The 18,622-nt window shown below is 33.5% G+C and overlaps 2 protein-coding genes across 9 annotated transcripts in view; one reads left to right on the top strand and one right to left on the bottom strand.

The window, feature by feature from the left end:
- Positions 1 to 378, bottom strand: part of LOC123676835 (glutaryl-CoA dehydrogenase, mitochondrial) — an 8,241-nt gene extending 7,863 nt beyond the window's left edge. Inside the window, exons 1-2 of the mRNA XM_045613085.1 lie at positions 217 to 378; positions 120 to 146 (exon numbers count right to left, since the gene is read on the bottom strand). Of these exons, the coding sequence (XP_045469041.1) occupies positions 120 to 146; positions 217 to 289 (100 nt within the window). The 5' untranslated portion in view covers positions 290 to 378. The remainder of the gene's footprint in view (positions 1 to 119; positions 147 to 216) is intronic.
- The window catches only part of LOC123676837, a 27,860-nt gene extending 16,051 nt beyond the window's left edge, over positions 1 to 11,809 (top strand). Inside the window, exons 1-3 of one of the 8 annotated variants that reach the window (XR_006747007.1) lie at positions 515 to 704; positions 11,319 to 11,384; positions 11,597 to 11,809. Coding sequence is in view for 6 of the 8 variants with exons in the window: in XM_045613090.1 (XP_045469046.1) it covers positions 4,345 to 5,196; positions 11,319 to 11,384; positions 11,597 to 11,752 (1,074 nt within the window). In the remaining 2 variants the exon portion in view is untranslated. Of the gene's footprint in view, positions 1 to 514; positions 705 to 3,695; positions 3,845 to 3,895; positions 5,197 to 5,565; positions 6,596 to 6,672; positions 7,987 to 8,105; positions 10,973 to 11,318; positions 11,385 to 11,596 lie in introns of those variants that run through there. The other 7 variants (XR_006747006.1, XM_045613091.1, XM_045613090.1 and 4 more) reach the window with 7 other exon arrangements.
- The last annotated feature ends 6,813 nt before the right edge of the window (positions 11,810 to 18,622 follow it).

Genomic DNA, 18,622 nt, shown 5'->3' on the forward strand with positions numbered 1-18,622 from the left:
AGAAACTTGAGCGCAGGCGTTCTAAAATAGAAACTACGAACGGGGTCATTTTGCAGCTCGGCTATTTTGTTTACAAACCGTCTTGCAGTTTTAGAACTATCGTTGATGTGATGACATACCTTTTGATCGCACCGACCATGTACCTGCTGTAATCTAGAGTCAAGGAAATTTCGTTGAAGTCGGGGACACAAAACCTCACATTACATAAAAGGATACCCACACTGTGGTTTTCGAAAACACGGGCACTAGCTCTGGTTAAAGCGCAGGCTAAGCGGTTGGAGGCGAACATGGTCTACGCCTTCTTGAAATAGAACAGAAACTACCTACTGTGAGGAAGCTCGCTTATGCCTTGAATACATTTTTATCTGCTGACCTTCGACACGTTTCGAAATGTTTCGATTACTGTCCTGTGGAGCAGATGACAATATTTGTTTTTGGGCGATGATAACTGATGCTATACAAGTTTTATGAAAGTTTGTTGCGTCAATTTCATTCGGTTTCTTTATCTCGATGAATATTTTTATTTTCCTATTTATATTTGTGTCGATTGAATATCTGGATTTATTTAGTTGTTTGAATCAAATTTTATGCAATAGCGAATGTGAAAATGATGAGTTAAATTTCTAAAACTTTTAATTTTAGAAGTATGGTTTGTGTTCCAGTGGAAAATAAATAAATAAACTTAGTTCCATTGAAGTAGGTAGGTATTTGATGTTTATTCTATTGTAAAAAAGAAGGTATGCCATTAACGATGTAAAAAGATATCAGCCAAATGACCGGCACGGTTAGGGTTGCAAAATCTTTTACTATTCAAGAAAATTTACTCGACCAATTCTTAAATTTACCGCTGTATGTCTTCGAAAACTTCACGAATTAAATCTTTAAGGTCTTGAAGATTGTGCAGCATTGGTATAGTCCTTATCTTACACCCCATTGGAAAAAGTCTAAAGGTGTTAAATCACTGGATCTCGGTGGCCAATTGTGATTACCTAATTCTCAAAATCGACGAGGAATCGACAATCCTGGGTTTTCGTCAATACAAAGTCTACAGCAGTATTATTCCCAGTTGTTCTTGAGCTACGCACACTCTTTCAAGTCTTCACATTGCTTACTTTTCAATTATGAACTCTGTCAGCATTGCTTAGAAAGATGCTTCTTGTGTAATACAAAAGATCAGCCAAAACTAGCAATTATATTTATATTTGAGAATGTTTCAATGCCCAAATTAATTATCTAACTTTGGAAGTTCACATTAAAAAATTCAAGACCTATGAGTGAATAATTAAAATGTAGTGGTTCATTAGCGTTGAAAATAATGGAATATTCAATAATTGAATGGATGTTTTTGCCTTCATCATTTATATTAATGGGTATTATAGGCAATATGTCGTTTAATTTTTCTAATACAATCGATTTAGTTGATTGTTCACATGGATTATTGCGTTAACAATGTCTAGACATAAGAAAGAACCGCTAAGTTACGAATACGTCTTAAAATATATTTTATGGATTAAGAAAATAGCAATTTTCGACTTTACCTTAGCGAAGTCGTATAAGACACTATGGTATTTTATAATGTTATGGAAATTATTCCTTACGTCCATCCAATTCTACCTATTCATCTCAATTCTACCTGAAATGGATGATATGCAGATGAAGACGATGGAGAAATACATTTTTTATGCCATACACTTTCTGAATCTTTTTGTTTGTTGCGTTTTGATATTCTTCAATTCAGACTCCTATATGAAAAGTGGGAATGTAATATTGAGCAGGTATAATCTGAGAGGAAAGGATAAAATTTTTCTAAGAATAAGAAGATGCATAATCATCGAATATGTGATAGAGGAGTTCATACTGTACTGGAAAATTATCGGGGTTATGCTTAATGTTCAAATGAACGTAGCGATGACTGCTCATACGATTTTCTTCATGTATGGGGACATTATAATTAATCTCACTGCAACGGAGTTCAGTTGTTCTTTGATCACTCTAGCCATTTTTGCACTCAAATTCCATGAGAATTTTCGAAATACACGTGAACTTGATAACAACAGCTCCTATTATATAGAATCTTGTAAGGAAATTTGTTCATCTGGCAAGAAGATATTCAAGACCTTTTCGAATGTGATTATTTTATTAATATTCCTTTATTTTTTGATGGTGACATATATGATTCTGTGTTTGAAAATATCGTTGTTCGAGGAAACCAAAGGTGTCAATGTTAGGTATTATTGGACTGTCTTATCGATCCTGAGAGTTTGTAAAATAATTATAGGATGCAGCATGTTTTCATTAGCGGTAAGTAAGAAGCAGAAGGAAAATTAAACAATTAGATAGGTATTTCAGTTAAAGAAATAAAAATTTTGTTGTTGGGAGTATTCAGAGCAGCAACTTTTATAATTATAAGTTTATTTAGGGAAACAAAAATAATGAAACGAATGCAGAAAATTATAATGATCAATTTGTCTAGATTTTATCTTTTCTTTTTGAGTTTTTTCGTGAAATTGCGATTGTTTCGTTGTTTGTGTGTCAAAGTAGCTCCGTCTAGTTGGAAATGAATTTTACGAATATCAATATATTCTAACTTCTTGAGTTATTGTGTTAACTGAACTTTAAAAGCCTTAAGACCTGAGTTTTCATGGAAAATACGGTGTAATGTCGTTTGGGGAAAGCCAAATTCCCCTCGAAGTGAATTTTAACATTTTCAATGCGTTGTTGAAGCATGAATCGTTCCATTTTTAGTACGCCTCAATTCATTATCAAACTTTGGAAGTCCACATTAAGAAATAAAAGGCACATGACAGAATAATTACAATGCCAATGTAGTGGTTAATAGGTAAGCGTTAAAAATAATGGAATATACAATAATTAAATGGATATTTTGGCCTTCATCATTTAGATTAATGGGTATTATAGGTAATACTTATGTTTTTTAATTTTCTAATGCAATCGATTCAGTTGATTATTCACATGGGCTGTTGTGTTTACAATGCCTAGACATAAGAAAGAACCGCTTAGTTACGAATATGTCTTGAAATATATTTTATGGATTAAGAAAATAGCAATTTTCGACTTTACCTTAGCGAAGTCGTATAAGACACTATGGTATTTTATAATGTTATCGAAATTATTCCTCACGTCCATCCAATTCTACCTATTCATTTTAATTCTACCTTCATTGGATGATATCCATTTGAAGGCGTTGGAGAAATACATTTACTATGCCATACATCTTCTGAATCTTTTTGTATGTTGCGTTTTGATATTCTTCAATTCAGACTCCTACATGAAAAGTGGGAATGTAATATTGAGCAGGTATAATCTGAGAGGAAAGGATAAAATTTTTCTAAGAATAAGAAGATGCATAATCATCGAATATGTAATAGAGGAGTTCATATTGTACTGGAAAATATTCGGGGTTATGGTCAATCTTCAAATGAACGGAGCGATGACTGCTCATATGATTTTCTTCATGTATGGGGACATTATAATAAATCTCACTGCAATGGAGTTCAGTTGTTCTTTGATCACTCTAGCCATTTTTGCACTCAAATTCCATGAGAATTTTCGAAATACCCGTGAACTTGATAACAACAGTTCCTATTATATAGAATATTGTAAGGAAATTTGTTCATCTGGCAAGAAGATATTAGAGGCCTATTCGAATGTGATTATTTTATTATTATTCCTTTATTTTTTGATGGTGACACATATGATTCTGTCTTTAAAAATATCGTTATTCGAGGAAACCAAAGGTGGCAATGTTAGGTATTATTGGACTGTCTTATCGATCCTGAGAGTTTGTAAAATAATTATAGGATGCAGCATGTTTTCATTAGCGGTAAGTGAGAAGCAAAAGTAATATTAAACAATCAGATAAGTATTCAGAGCAGCCACTTCTATAATTATAAGTTTATTTAGGGAAACAAGAATAACGAAACAAATGCAGAAAATTCAAATGATAATTTTTTCCCTGCCGAGAAGGTGCTTCAAGTCGACCCAAAAGGGCTTTAGTTTTGCGAATTTTTACCGCACCATTTTGTAATGAATTTTAACATTTTCAATGCTTTGTTGAAGTGTGTATCGTTCCATTTTTAGTACGCCTCAATTCATTATCAAACTTTCGAAGTCTACATTGAAAACTAAAAGGCACATGAAAGAATAATTAGAATGCCTATGTAGTGGTTAATAAGCGTTGAAAATAATGGAATATACAATAATTGAATGGATGTTTAGGCCTTCATCATTTAGATTAATGGGTATTAGAGATAATACTTATGTCATTTAATTTTCTAATGCAATCGATTCAGTTGACTATTCACATGGGCTGTTGTGTTTACAATGCCTAGACATAAGAAAGAACCACTTAGTTACGAATACGTCTTAAAATATATTTTATGGATCAAGAAAATTTCAATTTTCGACTTTACCTTAGCCAAGTCGTACAAGACACTATGGTATTTTATAATGTTATGGAAATTATTCCTTACATCCATCCAATTCTACCTATTCATTTTAATTCTACCTGCAATGGATGATATGCATTTGAAGACGATGGAGAAATACATTTATTATGCCATACATCTTCTGAATCTTTTTGTATGTTGCGTTTTGATATTCTTCAATTCAGACTCCTATATGAAAAGTGGTAATGCAATATTGAGCAGGTATAATCTGAAAGGAAAAGATACAATTTTTCTGATAATGAGAAGATGCATCATCATTGAATATTTCATAGAGGAGTTCATACTGTACTGGAAAATATTCGGGTTTATCCCTAATGTTCAAATAAACGTAGCGATAATCGCTCAAACGATTTTCTTCATGTATGGGGACATTATAGTAAATCTCACTGCAACGGAGTTCAGTTGTTCTTTGATAACTCTAGCCATTTTTGCACTCGAATTCCACGAGAATTTTCGAAATACACGTGAACTTGATAACAACAGTTCCTATTATATAGAATCTTGTAAGGAAATTTGTTCATCTGGCAAGAAGTTATTCGAGACCTTTTCGAATGTGATTATTTTATTATTATTCCTTTATTTTTTGATGGTGACATATATGATTCTGTCTTTGAAATTATCGTTGTTCGAGGAAACCAAAGATGGCAGTGTTAAGTATTATTGGGCTCTCTTATCGATCCTGAGAGTTTGTAAAATAATTATAGGATGCAGCATGTTTTCATTAGCGGTAAGTGAAAAGCAAAAGGAAAATTAAACAATTAGATAGGTATTTCAGTTAAAGAAACATAAATTTTTTTGTTGGGAGTATTCAGAGCAGCCACTTCTATAATTATAAATTCATCAAGGCAAACAAGAATAACGAAACAAATGCAGAAAATTCAAATGATCAATTTTTCCGGCAGAGAAGGTGCTTCACAACGACCCAGAAGTGCTTTAGTTTTGCTAACTTTTACTGCAAAATTTTCACCATTTTGTAGTGAATTTTAACATTTTCAATCCGTTGTTGAAGTGTGTATTGTTCCTTTTTTAGTACGCCTCAATTCATTATCAAACTTCGGAAGTCCACATAGAAAAAATACAAGGTACATGACAGAATAATTAGAATTCCAATGTAGTGGTTAATTAGCGTAAAAAATAATGGAATATACAATAATTGAATGGATGTTTTGGCCTTCATCATTTAGATTAATGGGTATTTTAGGTAATACTTATGTTTTTTAATTTTCTAATGCAATCGATTCAGTCGATTATTCACATGGGCTGTTGTATTTACAATGCCTAGACAAAAGAAAGAACCGCTAAGTTACGAATACGTCTTAAAATATATTTTATGGATTAAGAAAATAGCAATTTTCGACTTTACCTTAGCGAAGTCGTATAAGACACTGTGGTATTTTATAATGTTATGGAAATTATTCCTTACGTCCATCCAATTTTACCTATTCATTTTAATTCTACCTGCAATGGATGATATGCATTTGAAGACGATGGAGAAATACATTTATTATGCCATACATCTTCTGAATCTTTTTGTATGTTGCGTTTTGATATTCTTCAATTCAGAGTCCTATATGAAAAGTGGGAATGCAATATTGAGCAGGTATAATCTGAAAGGAAAAGATACAATTTTTCTAAGAATAAGAACATGCATAATCATCGAATATGTAATAGAGGAGTTCATACTGTACTGGCAAATATTCGGGGTTATCCTTAATGTTCAAATGAACGTAGCGATGGCCACTCAAACCATTTTCTTCATGTATGGGGACATTATAATTAATCTCACTGCAACGGAGTTCAGTTGTTCTTTGATCACTATAGCCATTTTTGCATCCAAATTCCATGAGAATTTTCGAAATACACGTGAACTTGATAACAACAGTTCCTATTATATAGAATCTTGTAAGGAAATTTGTTCATCTGGCAAGAAGATATTAGAGACCTTTTCGAATGTGATTATTTTATTATTATTCCTTTATTTTTTGGTGGTGACATATATGATTCTGTCTTTGAAATTATCGTTGTTCGAGGAAACAAAAGATGGAAATGTTAAGTATTTATGGACTGTCTTATCGATCCTGAGAGTCTGTAAAATAATTATAGGATGCAGCATGTTTTCATCAGCGGTAAGTGAAAAGCAAAAAGAAAATTAAACAATTAGATAGGTATTTCAGTTAAAGAAACATAAATTTTGTTGTTGGGAGTATTCAGAGCAGCCACTTCTATAATTATAAATTCATTAAGGCAAACAAGAATAACGAAACAAATGCAGAAAATTCAGTTTTTGCCGGCCAAGAATGTGCTTCATGACGACCCAAAAGTGCTTTAGTTTTTCGAACTTTAACTGCCAAATTTTCACCATCTTGTGGTGAATTTTAAAAATTTCAATGCGTTGTTGAAGCGGGTATCGTTCCATTTTTAATACGCCTCAATTCATTATCAAACGTTGGAAGTCCACATTGAAAAATACATTGCATATGACAGAATAATCAGAATTCCAATGTATTGGTCAATAAGAGTTAAAAATAATGGAATATACAATAATTGAATGGATGTTTTTGCCTTCATCATTTAGATTAATGGGTATTATAGGTAATACTTATGTTATTTAATTCTCTTATGCAATCGATTCAGTTGATTATTCACATGAGCTGTTGTGTTTACAATGTCTAGACACAAGAAAGAACCGCTGAGTTACGAATACGTCTTAAAATATATTTTTTGGATTAAGAAAATAGCAATTTTCGACTTTACCTTAGCGAAGTCGTATAAGACACTGTGGTATTTTATAATGTTATGGAAATTATTCCTTACGTCCATCCAATTTTACCTATTCATTTTAATTCTTCCTGTAATGGATGATATGCATTTGAAGGCGTTGGAGAAATACATTTATTATGCCATACATGTTCTGAATCTTTTCGTTTGTTGCGTTTTGATATTCTTCAATTCAGAGTCCTATATGAAAAGTGGGAATGCAATATTGAGCAGGTATAATCTGAAACGAAAAGATACAATTTTTCTAAGAATAAGAAGATGCATCCTCATTGAATATTTAATAGAGGAGTTCATACTATATTGGAAAATATTCAGGATTATCCTTAATGTTCAAATGAACGTAGCGATGACCGCTCAAACGATTTTCTTCATGTATGGGGACATTATAGTAAATCTCACTGCAACAGAGTTCAGTTGTTCTTTGATCACTCTAGCCATTTTTGCACTCAAATTCCACGAGAATTTTCGAAATACACGTGAACTTGATAACAACAGCTCCTATTATATAGAATCTTGTAAAGAAATTTGTTCATCTGGCAAGAAGATATTCGAGTCCTTTTCGAATGTGATTATTTTATTATTATTCCTTTATTTTTTGATGGTGACATATATAATTCTGTCTTTGAAATTATCGTTGTTCGAGGTAACCAAAGATGGCAGTGTTAAGTATTATTGGGCTCTCTTATCAATCCTGAGAGTTTGTAAAATAATTATAGGATGCAGCATGTTTTCATTAGCGGTAAGTGAGAAGCAAAAGGGAAAATTAAACAATTAGAAAGGTATTTCAGTCAAAGAAACATAAATTTTGTTGTTGGGAGTATTCAGAGCAGCCACTTCTATAATTATAAGTTCATTTAGGGAAACAAGAGTAACTTAACAAATGCAGAAAATTTGAATGATCAATTTGTCTAGATCTAATCTTTTCTTTTCAAGTTGTTTTGTGCGATTGTTTCGTTGTTTTTGTGTCAAAGTAACTCCGTCTAGTTAGAAATGAATTTTGCAAATATCAATATATTCTAACTTCTTGAGTTCTTGTGTTAACTGAAATTTAAAAGCTTCAAGACCTGAGTTTTCATGAAAAATACAGTCTAATGTCGTTTGCGGAATACCAAATTTTCCTTGTAGTGAATTTCAACATTTTCAATGCGTTGTTGAAGTGTGTATCGTTCCATTTTTAGTACGCCTCAATTCATTATCAAACTTTGGAAGTCCACATTAAGAAATAAAAGGCACATGACAGAATAATTAGAATGCCAATGTAGTAGTTGATTAGCTTTAAAAATAATGGAATATACAATAATTGAATGGATGTTTTGGCCTTCATCATTTAGATTAATGGGTATTATAGGTAATACTTATATTATTTAATTTTCTAATGCAATCGATTCAGTTGATTATTCACATGAGCTGTTGTGTTTACAATGTCTAGACATAAGAAACAACCGCTAAGTTACGAATACGTCTTGAAATATATTTTATGGATCAAGAAAATAGCAATTTTCGACTTTACCTTAGCCAAGTCGTATAAGACACTATGGTATTTTATAATGTTATCGAAATTATTCCTTACGTCCATCCAATTCTACCTATTCAGTTTAATAATACCTGCAATGGAGAATGTGCATTCGAGGACGATGGAGAAGTACATTTCTTATGCCATACATGTCCTCAATCTTTTTGTTTGTTGCGTTTTTATATTCTGCAGTTCGAGCTCCTACATGAAAAGTGGGAATGCAATATTGAGCAGGTATAATCTGAGAGGAAAAGATACAATTTTTCTAATAATGAGAAGATGCATCATCATTGAATATTTAATAGAAGAGTTCATACTGTACTGGAAAATAGCCGAAGTTATCCTTGATTTTGAAATGAACGTAGCGATGACAGCTCAAACGATTTTCTTCATGTATGCGGATATTTTATATAATCTCACTGCAACGGAGTTCAGTTGTTCTTTGATAACACTGGCCATTTTTGCACGAAAATTTCACGAGAATTTTCGAAATAAACGTGAACTTGATAACAACAGCTCCTATTATATAGAGTCTTGTAAGGAAATTTGTTCATCTGGCAAGAAGATATTCGAGACCTTTTCGAATGTGATTATTTTATTATTATTTCTTTATTTTCTGGTGGTGATATATATCATTCTATCTGTAAAAATAGCGTTGGTCGAGGAAACCAAAGATGGCGATGTCAAGTATTATTGGGCTGTCTTATCGATCTTGAGAATTTGTAAAATAATTCTGGGATGCAGCATGTTTTCATTAGCGGTAAGTGAGAAGTAGAAGGAAAATTAAACAATTAGGTAGGCAATTTAAAGGAAATTATATACAGTATAGGTAAGCTCAGGGTTTTCCAGCATCCATCCTCCTTTTATCTGAGCTGTTATCATATTTTGACATTTGACACCATTTCCTAAAATGGAACGATACACGCTGCAACAACGTAACAACAATAAAAAATTTTGTGAATATTTTTTAAGTGTCTGACAAATGTTTCAATAGAATGTCATTTGAATTACATTACATTATCTACACTTCAATTCCTAAATATTCAAACAATGAATGTGATTATACTAGAGTCATAAGTAAAATACTGATATTTGTTTAAACTCCAACATTTACACCCTGTATTTCGAAAATGATGCTTGTTAGGATACCTATATGTTTATATGAACTTTCTTCATGAAAAAAGTAAAATCTGGACTAACCTGTATATTGGTGTAGAATGGTCAATGGAACTAATTTAATTGACGTAACATTCTAAAATTTTCATATATTGCTTTAATTACTTAGAGGAGTAGGTAGCCACAATATTGTCATTTCATATACTAGAGGCAATCTATCTAGTTGATTGTTCATTACGTTAGAATGTCGTCCCATAATGAAGAAATACTAAGTTACGAATACGTCTTGAAATACATTTTATGGATCAAGAAAATAGCAATTTTTGACTTTACCTTAGCGAAATCGTATAAAATTTCATGGTTCTTTATACTCTTATGGAAATTGTTTCTCACATTTCTTCAATTCTACTTGTATATAATAGTGCTACCTAAATTGGATTCTTTACATCTGAGAGTGATGGAACGATATTGTCATTATGCAATCAATCTCCTGAATCTTGTTGTTTGTAGCGTTTTGATCTTTTTCGATTCAGGCATCAACAGTGGCAACACAATCTTAAGCAGGTTTGATTTGAGAGCAGATAAGATTTTTCTAAAAATGAGAAGGTGTATCTTGATCGAATATTTATTAGAGGAAATCATAATGTTATGGAAGATTATCATTGTCTTCTTCTTCTTCGCTCTCAAATTCGACTTATCGATGACACTACAGACCATTTTGTTTATGTACTCTGACATTATATTCAATCTTACTATAACAGAGTTCAGTGGTTCCTTGATAACTCTAGCTGTTTATGCTTGCAAGTTCCATGAAAATTTTCGAAATTCGAGTCATTTCGATGACAGCATATCGTATTATATAGATTCTTGTAAGGATATTTGCTCATCTGGAAGGAAGATCTTCGAGAACTTTTCGAATGTCATTATTATCGTTATCTTCCATTATTTTATGATTCTGACATATATAAGTCTAAATGTAAAGGTAACAATATTAAAAGGAACAAATAGAGATGGTGATTTGAAGTATTATTGGGCTTTCTTATCAAGCCTAAGAGTCTGTAAAATAATCCTAGGATGCAGTCTTCATTCGTTTGCGGTAAGTTTGAAGCAAGGAAAAATAAGGAAGAAGGAAATTGGAAAAATTCATAATTCTTGGAATTTTTCTGAGCGGCATTTTCTATAATTGAGAGAGTTCTGATGTGAAAAGAGGTATGCACCATTAATTAAACTAAGGAAACGAACGCAGAAAATTCTAAGTTAAAATTCTAATATGGGAAAATTCTTAGGGGTTCTTCAATAAAAATTTTTTCTTTCAAATGGCTGCCAAGGCTACGGTTGCAGCACCATATCCTTTTCATTCAATTTTCCATGACCAATTCGCATAGAAAAAAAAACATTACTAATATCTACTTATTGAGGTATTTAAGCAATTTATTTTTTAGATAAACCAAATGATGGATTTCCTGAAATCCTCTATTACCAAGATGTCTGATAAAGATAGAAAGCAGGTTTGTTGAATGAAATGTTCTATTTGTGCTCTTTATACCTCATTAAAGAAAATAAGCTGCTCCATAATAAAGTATAAAACTTCTTTGACTGAATATCTAGATTCGTGGAATGTATGATTGGGAAAAATCCATTTCATTATTCACTCTCTTGTACAGCAGTTTATTTGAATAGGTATAAAGAAAATTATTTAAGATCGATAATAATTTTTCAGGTCAAATTTTTTTTGCTGGAGCGACTTCATGAACCATCGATTTTGGAAATAAAGAAGTGTTTGCAGTTTGATGGTGGCTTATTATATAGTGCTATTGGTGCTATCACAACTTATGCAGTCATACTTTTTCAACTGGACGAACTTCAAACTTCTTGATTCTGTCAGGATTTTATGTAAAAAATGTTCTGAAATGAATATATAAAATCAGTGATTTTTCAGACTTTTCTTCAATATCACATAAAAATAATAATTAGATACTATTTGTTGTTGTAAAAACGAAATCTTTTCCCATCAGTTTTTCCATTTTATCCACCTATCCTTTTTATATGGAACTAAGAACATAAAATATAGATTTCTATAAATCAAGTTTGAGTTTTTCAAAGAGATGGCGCCAGTTGTTATGAAAGAATTCTGGTGGTTACCTTGAAAATCAATACGGATGGTATCAAGCGATTATCATAGATGGCAGAAGTACTACAAGGTCCATCTACCGAAAATAAGTTTCATAAAGGAAGAGTATACATAGAAGATACTTGCAGGAAATTTTTTCGTTAGGATATCGATTCACAGATTTCAACTATTTGAAAGACACACAATATATTTTAGTTCCCCAACTACTTTGATCCGCAGTTTCAATTGCCAAGACGTGCAGTGCATTTTAAAGTGCTTATGGGAGTTTGAGGATTATTGCCTCTTTGAGAATGTCTAAAGTTTGGAGACCTTGGAAAAATGAAAAGAAAGAAGGCCAATCTAGTATTCTTCGGTTTCTTTTTCAGTAAAAACGTTAAAAAATTATGCAAATCGGGAAAGTTTGAGGTTTTGAGCGTTTTCCTGTTATTGAGTGTAATAATATCGTAAAGTGTTTTTGTGGTGTTATTTGCTTTTGTATTTGTACTACACGTCATTTTCGCTAGTGTTTGTTCAGCAAATTGACATTGATGTTGATATAGCGCATTATTGTACCTACCAATTGCAGTCTAATGATAATGCAACTTTGGAATTATCTAGTATACATTATTCATGAGGTGAATTGAAAATTATCCAGTGATGGCAAAATCGATCAACAATAAATCAAACAAGAGTTTGCATTATGTACCTACATGTGTCAGTAATCTGCGCAAGAACAATCTAACTCCACATTCAAATTTCGTTTGTTTGTTTTGGTAATGCAAATTTTACATAAATTTTTATCATTTAATTGAATCAATATGTGAAATCCTCACCAAACGTGATGATGGCGGCTTTCTGATATTAATTGTGTGAACAAATACAAAATGGCCAAATACTTTGAATGCTATTCACATGAATGATAGTAGAAAGGTGAATTTCACACAATGGTATTCCTTGCTTGGTAGTTCCATCTATGAAGGCTAAAAGCCAAGGACTCTGATTAAATAGAAGAAAAAAACATTAAAGTGAAGACACGAGCTTTTAGCAGCTTTAGCGTGTTACACCATTGACGCGATGTTCTAATAACTGGTGTTTTTTTTCGAGGTATATAACTTTAAGTTGGCATTACTGTTCAAGATGGCAACCGATTTAACAGCTGTCAAGTGATTTATTCTCAGTTTGGTTTGGCAATTCATCATAAATAGACTCACGCCTGAACAACGCTTGCAAATAGTGAAATTTCATTTCGAAAATAATGGTTCTGTGCGGAATACGTATCGCGCACTACGTCCATTTTATTTTGTTTAGCGATGAAGCGCACTTCCGGTTGAATGGCTACGTCAACAAACAAAGCTGCCGCATTTGGAGTGAAGCTAATCCTCAAGTGTATGACGAAACACCGTTATATCCAGAAAAACTGACTGTTTGGTGCGCTTTATGGGCTGGTTGAATCATTGGTCCGTACTTCTTCAAAAACGATGATGGCCAGAACGTTACAGTCAATGGTGAACGGTATAGAGCCATGATTACTAACTTTTTCATTCCTGAATTGAACAACTATGATGTCCAGGAGCTGTGGTTCCAACAAGACACAATCGATTTATTGAAAGACACGTTCGGTGACCGCCTAATTTCACGTTTTCACGAATTGGCCCCCAAGATCTTGTAATTTAACACCGCTAGACTACTTTCTGTGGGGCTATATAAAGTCATTGGTCTATGCGGATAAGCCACAAACCCTTGACCATTTGGAAGACAACATTCGCCGTGTTATTGCCGATATACGGCCACAAATGTTGGAAAAAGTCATCGAAAATTGGACGTCCAGATTGGACTACATCCGAGCCAGCAGTGGCGGTCATATACCAGAAATCATATTTAAAATGTTATGTCACAAGATTATCTTGCGGATAAATAAAATTCATGTCAATCGAATAATCCATCGTTGTTTTATTGCAATTTAAAGTTCTATAGCTCTAAAAAACACCCTTTCTTACTGATCGTTATTTCAGAAAATAAGTTGTAAAGAGGATCCGTTTCCTGACTATGTTTTGTTATAAAAGAAAAAATATTGAAAAACAATTCGAAATTTTATTTTCGAGAATCACAAACCAACGTTTTAATTAAAAACTACGAAACCTCGACTTTAAGCAAACCCATACATTTCAATTCAATTTTCGACATCAAAGTGGTGACATCTTCCAACGTATGATATAAGAATATAAAAGAGAGAAAATTTCTTATCGGATGTAAAGAAAATCCCGAATACCTTTTTTCAATAACTTTGTGAGATTCAAAGGACTCGATGACAGAATTTAATCGTAAAATTCTTGCTTTCTGTCCTTTTTCTCCCTTTCATCTCGATGACTTTTTACCTTCAGGCAGTGGCAGATTGGATCCAACATCCGGGTTCAGTTTCAATTCCCTTGAAGGTTTATGTCACGACAAAAAATCGAGGATGGTTGAAATGTTTCATTCCACTTGGAGCTTGTCTTTGCTTGTACCAAACAATAGCTGGGATGGGAAAGGAAACGTTTGATATATTTTCTCAAGAGACTACCGTCAGGAATTGGTCATTTGAGAAGGAGTGGCTGTTGAAATTATTTTTTTTGAGTTGACACAACTGCCCTTCAACTTTTCACTTAATAAGTCCAGTGACTGTCCAATAAAAAACACGATTTCTTTCAAAAATTCTACTTTATTCGTCAACATAATGAGCCAATTGAAAAATTCCCGGCCTACCATAGTAAAACACATTTCTTTGAAAAACAGAACAGGAAAAGTCGCTGGGGGTCAGATCTGGTGAATACGGTGGATGCAGAAGCAAATCAACACCCCATTTCATACAATTTGGCCATTGTTTTCAATGATTTGTGACACGGCGCATTGTCTTTATGAAGCAGCACCTTTTTTCTTCAAATGGGGCCGTTTTTTAACAATTTCATCTTTTAAACGATCCAATAACGCTACGTAATAATCGCTGTTGATGGTCTGGCCCTTTTGGAGGTTATCAATGAATATTATACCTTGCGTATCCAAGAATACTGATGCCATCCTTACCAGATGACTATTGTGTTTTCCTCGCTTTGGATTCGGTTCATCGTGTGTAGTCCACTCAGCTGACTGTTGATTGGACCTCGGAGTGAAATTTTGGAGCCATGTTTCATCCATTGTCACATATCGACGCAAAATTCAGGTTTATTGCACTCAAACAGCTTCATATACTGCTCAGAATCATTAACACGTTGTTGCTTTTGATCGATTGTGAGCTCGCGCGGCACCTATTTTGCACACAGCTTTCTCATGTACAAATATTTGTGAATGATATGATGTACACGTTCAGATGATATCTTCACAATGTCTGCTATCTCGCTCAACTTCACTTTACCTTCATTCAAAATTATGTTGTGAACTTTTTTGATTTTTTCGTCGGTGACAGCCTCTTTTGGGCGTCCACTGCGTTCGCCGTCTTCGCTGCTCATTTCACCACGTTTAAACTTAGCATACCAATCAATGATGGTTGATTTTACTGGTGCTGACCCCGGAAACTCTCCATCAAGCCAAGATTTTACTTCAACTGTATTTTTCCCTTCAAAAAGCAATATCTTATCAGCACACGAAATTCTTTTTTTTCATCTTTTCTCAAATAACAAAAGTAGCTACACTCACAACCCAACATTTCATAAACTAATGGTCGGTCTGCTATCAAATTTTGACAGGTATCGTTTGAAGGTTGGAACTAACTAAAAACCATATGGATTCAATACTAGCACCGCCATATGTGCATCAGACCAGGGACTCTTCAATTGGCCTAATACGTAACATATCTTTTGAACGCTGGTTATTTCTTGGACGTTCATAAAACATCCAAAACCCCTATCTTATGGATATCTGTAATATCCGTCACAGATATCCATCAAAAATCCATAGAACCAACCTGAGCTATCTGAGTCATAGAGTCCCTGATATGTCCATTTCCCTTCATTGTTTTCCCCCTTCGCAACAGTCTAGCTCCCAATGAAATATTACACAACGGATTCTGTTCTGTATGCAAGTGGATTCATCTGTAACTACCACAAATCCTGGACGTCCTACACCTCTAGCTATACACCCTCTCCAACCCTCTATGATTTATGAATACTGGGAACTAATAACACCACCGGCTGTGCCTGTCTGAAAGGCTATTTCATATTTTCAGTTGACCAAATACGGCCGTTCCACGATCAAAGTGAAATGACGAATAACTTTTTCCCTTTACCATTTTATCAGAGTTGGTTCGAGTCCTTGGTGAGTTATTGACCAAACTTTTTTTTTTCAAGTTTTCATCGACTACACTTGATGAATAGTATTAATCGTCGCGTTTCTTTATCGATTGGTGGAATGGAGTTGTTACCGAACTGAAGCTTCGTTCACACCGGTTAATGAAACAAATTTTGCTGTAGGACTACAAAAAAAAAGCTTAAAACTGGATGATCACTAATTGACCTGAACCTGGAGGCCCTGGAAAATTCCACCAAAATGCCACTTGACAAAAATGTTGGCAAATGAGAACAAATATGTACAGGGTGTGCAGTGACCAGTGAGGCATGGCTAAGGTCAAAATAGAGGAGTTTGGAAATGATAAAAAATTTTTCAATGAGAGGTTTCATTTTGAATAGCCTGCTATCTGGACAGCTGTCCTTTTGAAGCTGTCATTTTTTGACATTTGTAAAGAAGAACAAAAACTAAAAAAAAGAACGATACATGCATCAAAAATCCATTGAAATTGTTGGAATTCATCACAAAAAAAATGAAAATTTTGCAGGGACAGTTAGAAAAACTAAAGCACTTTGTAAAGCATCTTCTCGGCCGGTAATAGTGAAACTGTTGAAAATGTGAAAAGAAAGTTTAGGTTTCTTGTAGTTTTGTAGTATATGCTACCGATTTCGAGAAAAAATTTCAATCAATTCTCTAGTAATCCTCAGGTAAATCCAAATCCTTTTGAAAATTCAGTTAGTTAGTAAGCTGTGATAAATAAATTATAATATTATTATTATTATTATAAGTTTTGGTATTTATTTACCCAATCTGCAGTGAAGATTAATAAAGATTTGATGAACTGGTATAATCATCACAAAGAAGTAGGACTACAAGAAACATCCTATACCCTATGCCAAATTTAATTCAAATAACTTGTGAAGGGAAGATGCTTTGAGAAAAAATCAAACTGTTATCTCGAAAACAAAGGGTTTGCGGGCCCATGTTTGAAGAACTTTTTTTTCTTGAAATTATCAAAGGAATCTTCCATTTTCCTTCGAACCTCCAATTTAGGAACACCTGTATAACCATGCAGAATCATTGTCCACGGTTTGAACGACCAAGTTTCAACCGTTCAATATGTATATTACATAGAATATTTTGTGTTAAATTCAAGTAAATGATGATATAATGGCGATATTTCACATCAGCCCTCGAAAAAATTTTTTTTCTACACAAACCCTGTAACTTTTCAGTTACGTTACTCTTTCATCCACCCTCGTACTATCCAAATTATCTCACAAGAGTTTCGACTCGGATATCTGTTCAGAAAACGGCTGTGTGATAATGAGATACGACTATATTCTTGGTAAGAGGATACTTATTGTCAAGAACACACTTCTGTGCCTACGGTTATTGTCTAAATTCCTTTGGGACCTGAATAAGGTATCACGTTTGCTGAAGCAGAATCCAAGACATCTAGGAGTTTTGATCGCAATTTAAAAGACGATTCTGATAACTTATGCGGAGTTCACTTTGGGGAATGTTATGTTTCAGTGTTTCGTGATAACTAAATTCAAGCAGACATTTACGAGTAGAATTAGTGAAGAAGAATTCATAGAAAATATGTTTCTTAGTCTGTATTCTTTGAGAGTCATTTTTGTCATTCAGTTCTCAATAGGATGGGCTTTAGATTGCATCCATTGCAATCTAATGGTGAATGTATGCACCGTACCTAAGAACTAAGGACTAAGAACTATGAACTAAGAACTAAACCTAAGAATTCAGTGGCGTTTATGCACTCTCTTGTTAGTTCTTAGTTAAGGCATGCGCACGTGCTGGAACTACTTTCTATTTGTTCTATACTTTGATTTTTGACATTGATTTTTATTGTGAAAAAATTCAATTTGATTTTTTTCAAATACACCTAACACTTTTCATCGATAAACACGAATAAAGAACATAAAATGATAGAAACTGGTACTCGTTAATACTGAAATTCTATGCAGCGCACGCGCACTTCTATATTTTACCTGAGCCCTTAGTTCTTAGTACACAGTTGGCCTGCTAGTGTTAGTTCTTAGTTCTTAGGAAACGTGCATGAACGCCCTCATTGATTTGTTAGCGTTCAATTCTTAGTTTTTAGTTCTTAGGTTTAGTCTTAGTGCTTAGGACTGGTGCATAAATCCACCATAAATCAGGATCAGGAGAAAACCACTAGTGATCTGTTATCAGTAGCGCCATCTATACAGCACCCTCGAACCCGATATTTTGAGTTCCTTTACATATTAGCTGATTCATTATCGTCCCGAAATTTGGATTTTGATTGAAGCTTGATGCGTTTGAAAATAGCCAGATGTACATCGTCCCAGCCCTAATTAGAACTGTATGTTCCTCTGA

Source organism: Harmonia axyridis, chromosome 3 (assembly GCF_914767665.1).
Source record: "Harmonia axyridis chromosome 3, icHarAxyr1.1, whole genome shotgun sequence".
NCBI classification, from domain to species: domain Eukaryota; kingdom Metazoa; phylum Arthropoda; class Insecta; order Coleoptera; family Coccinellidae; genus Harmonia; species Harmonia axyridis.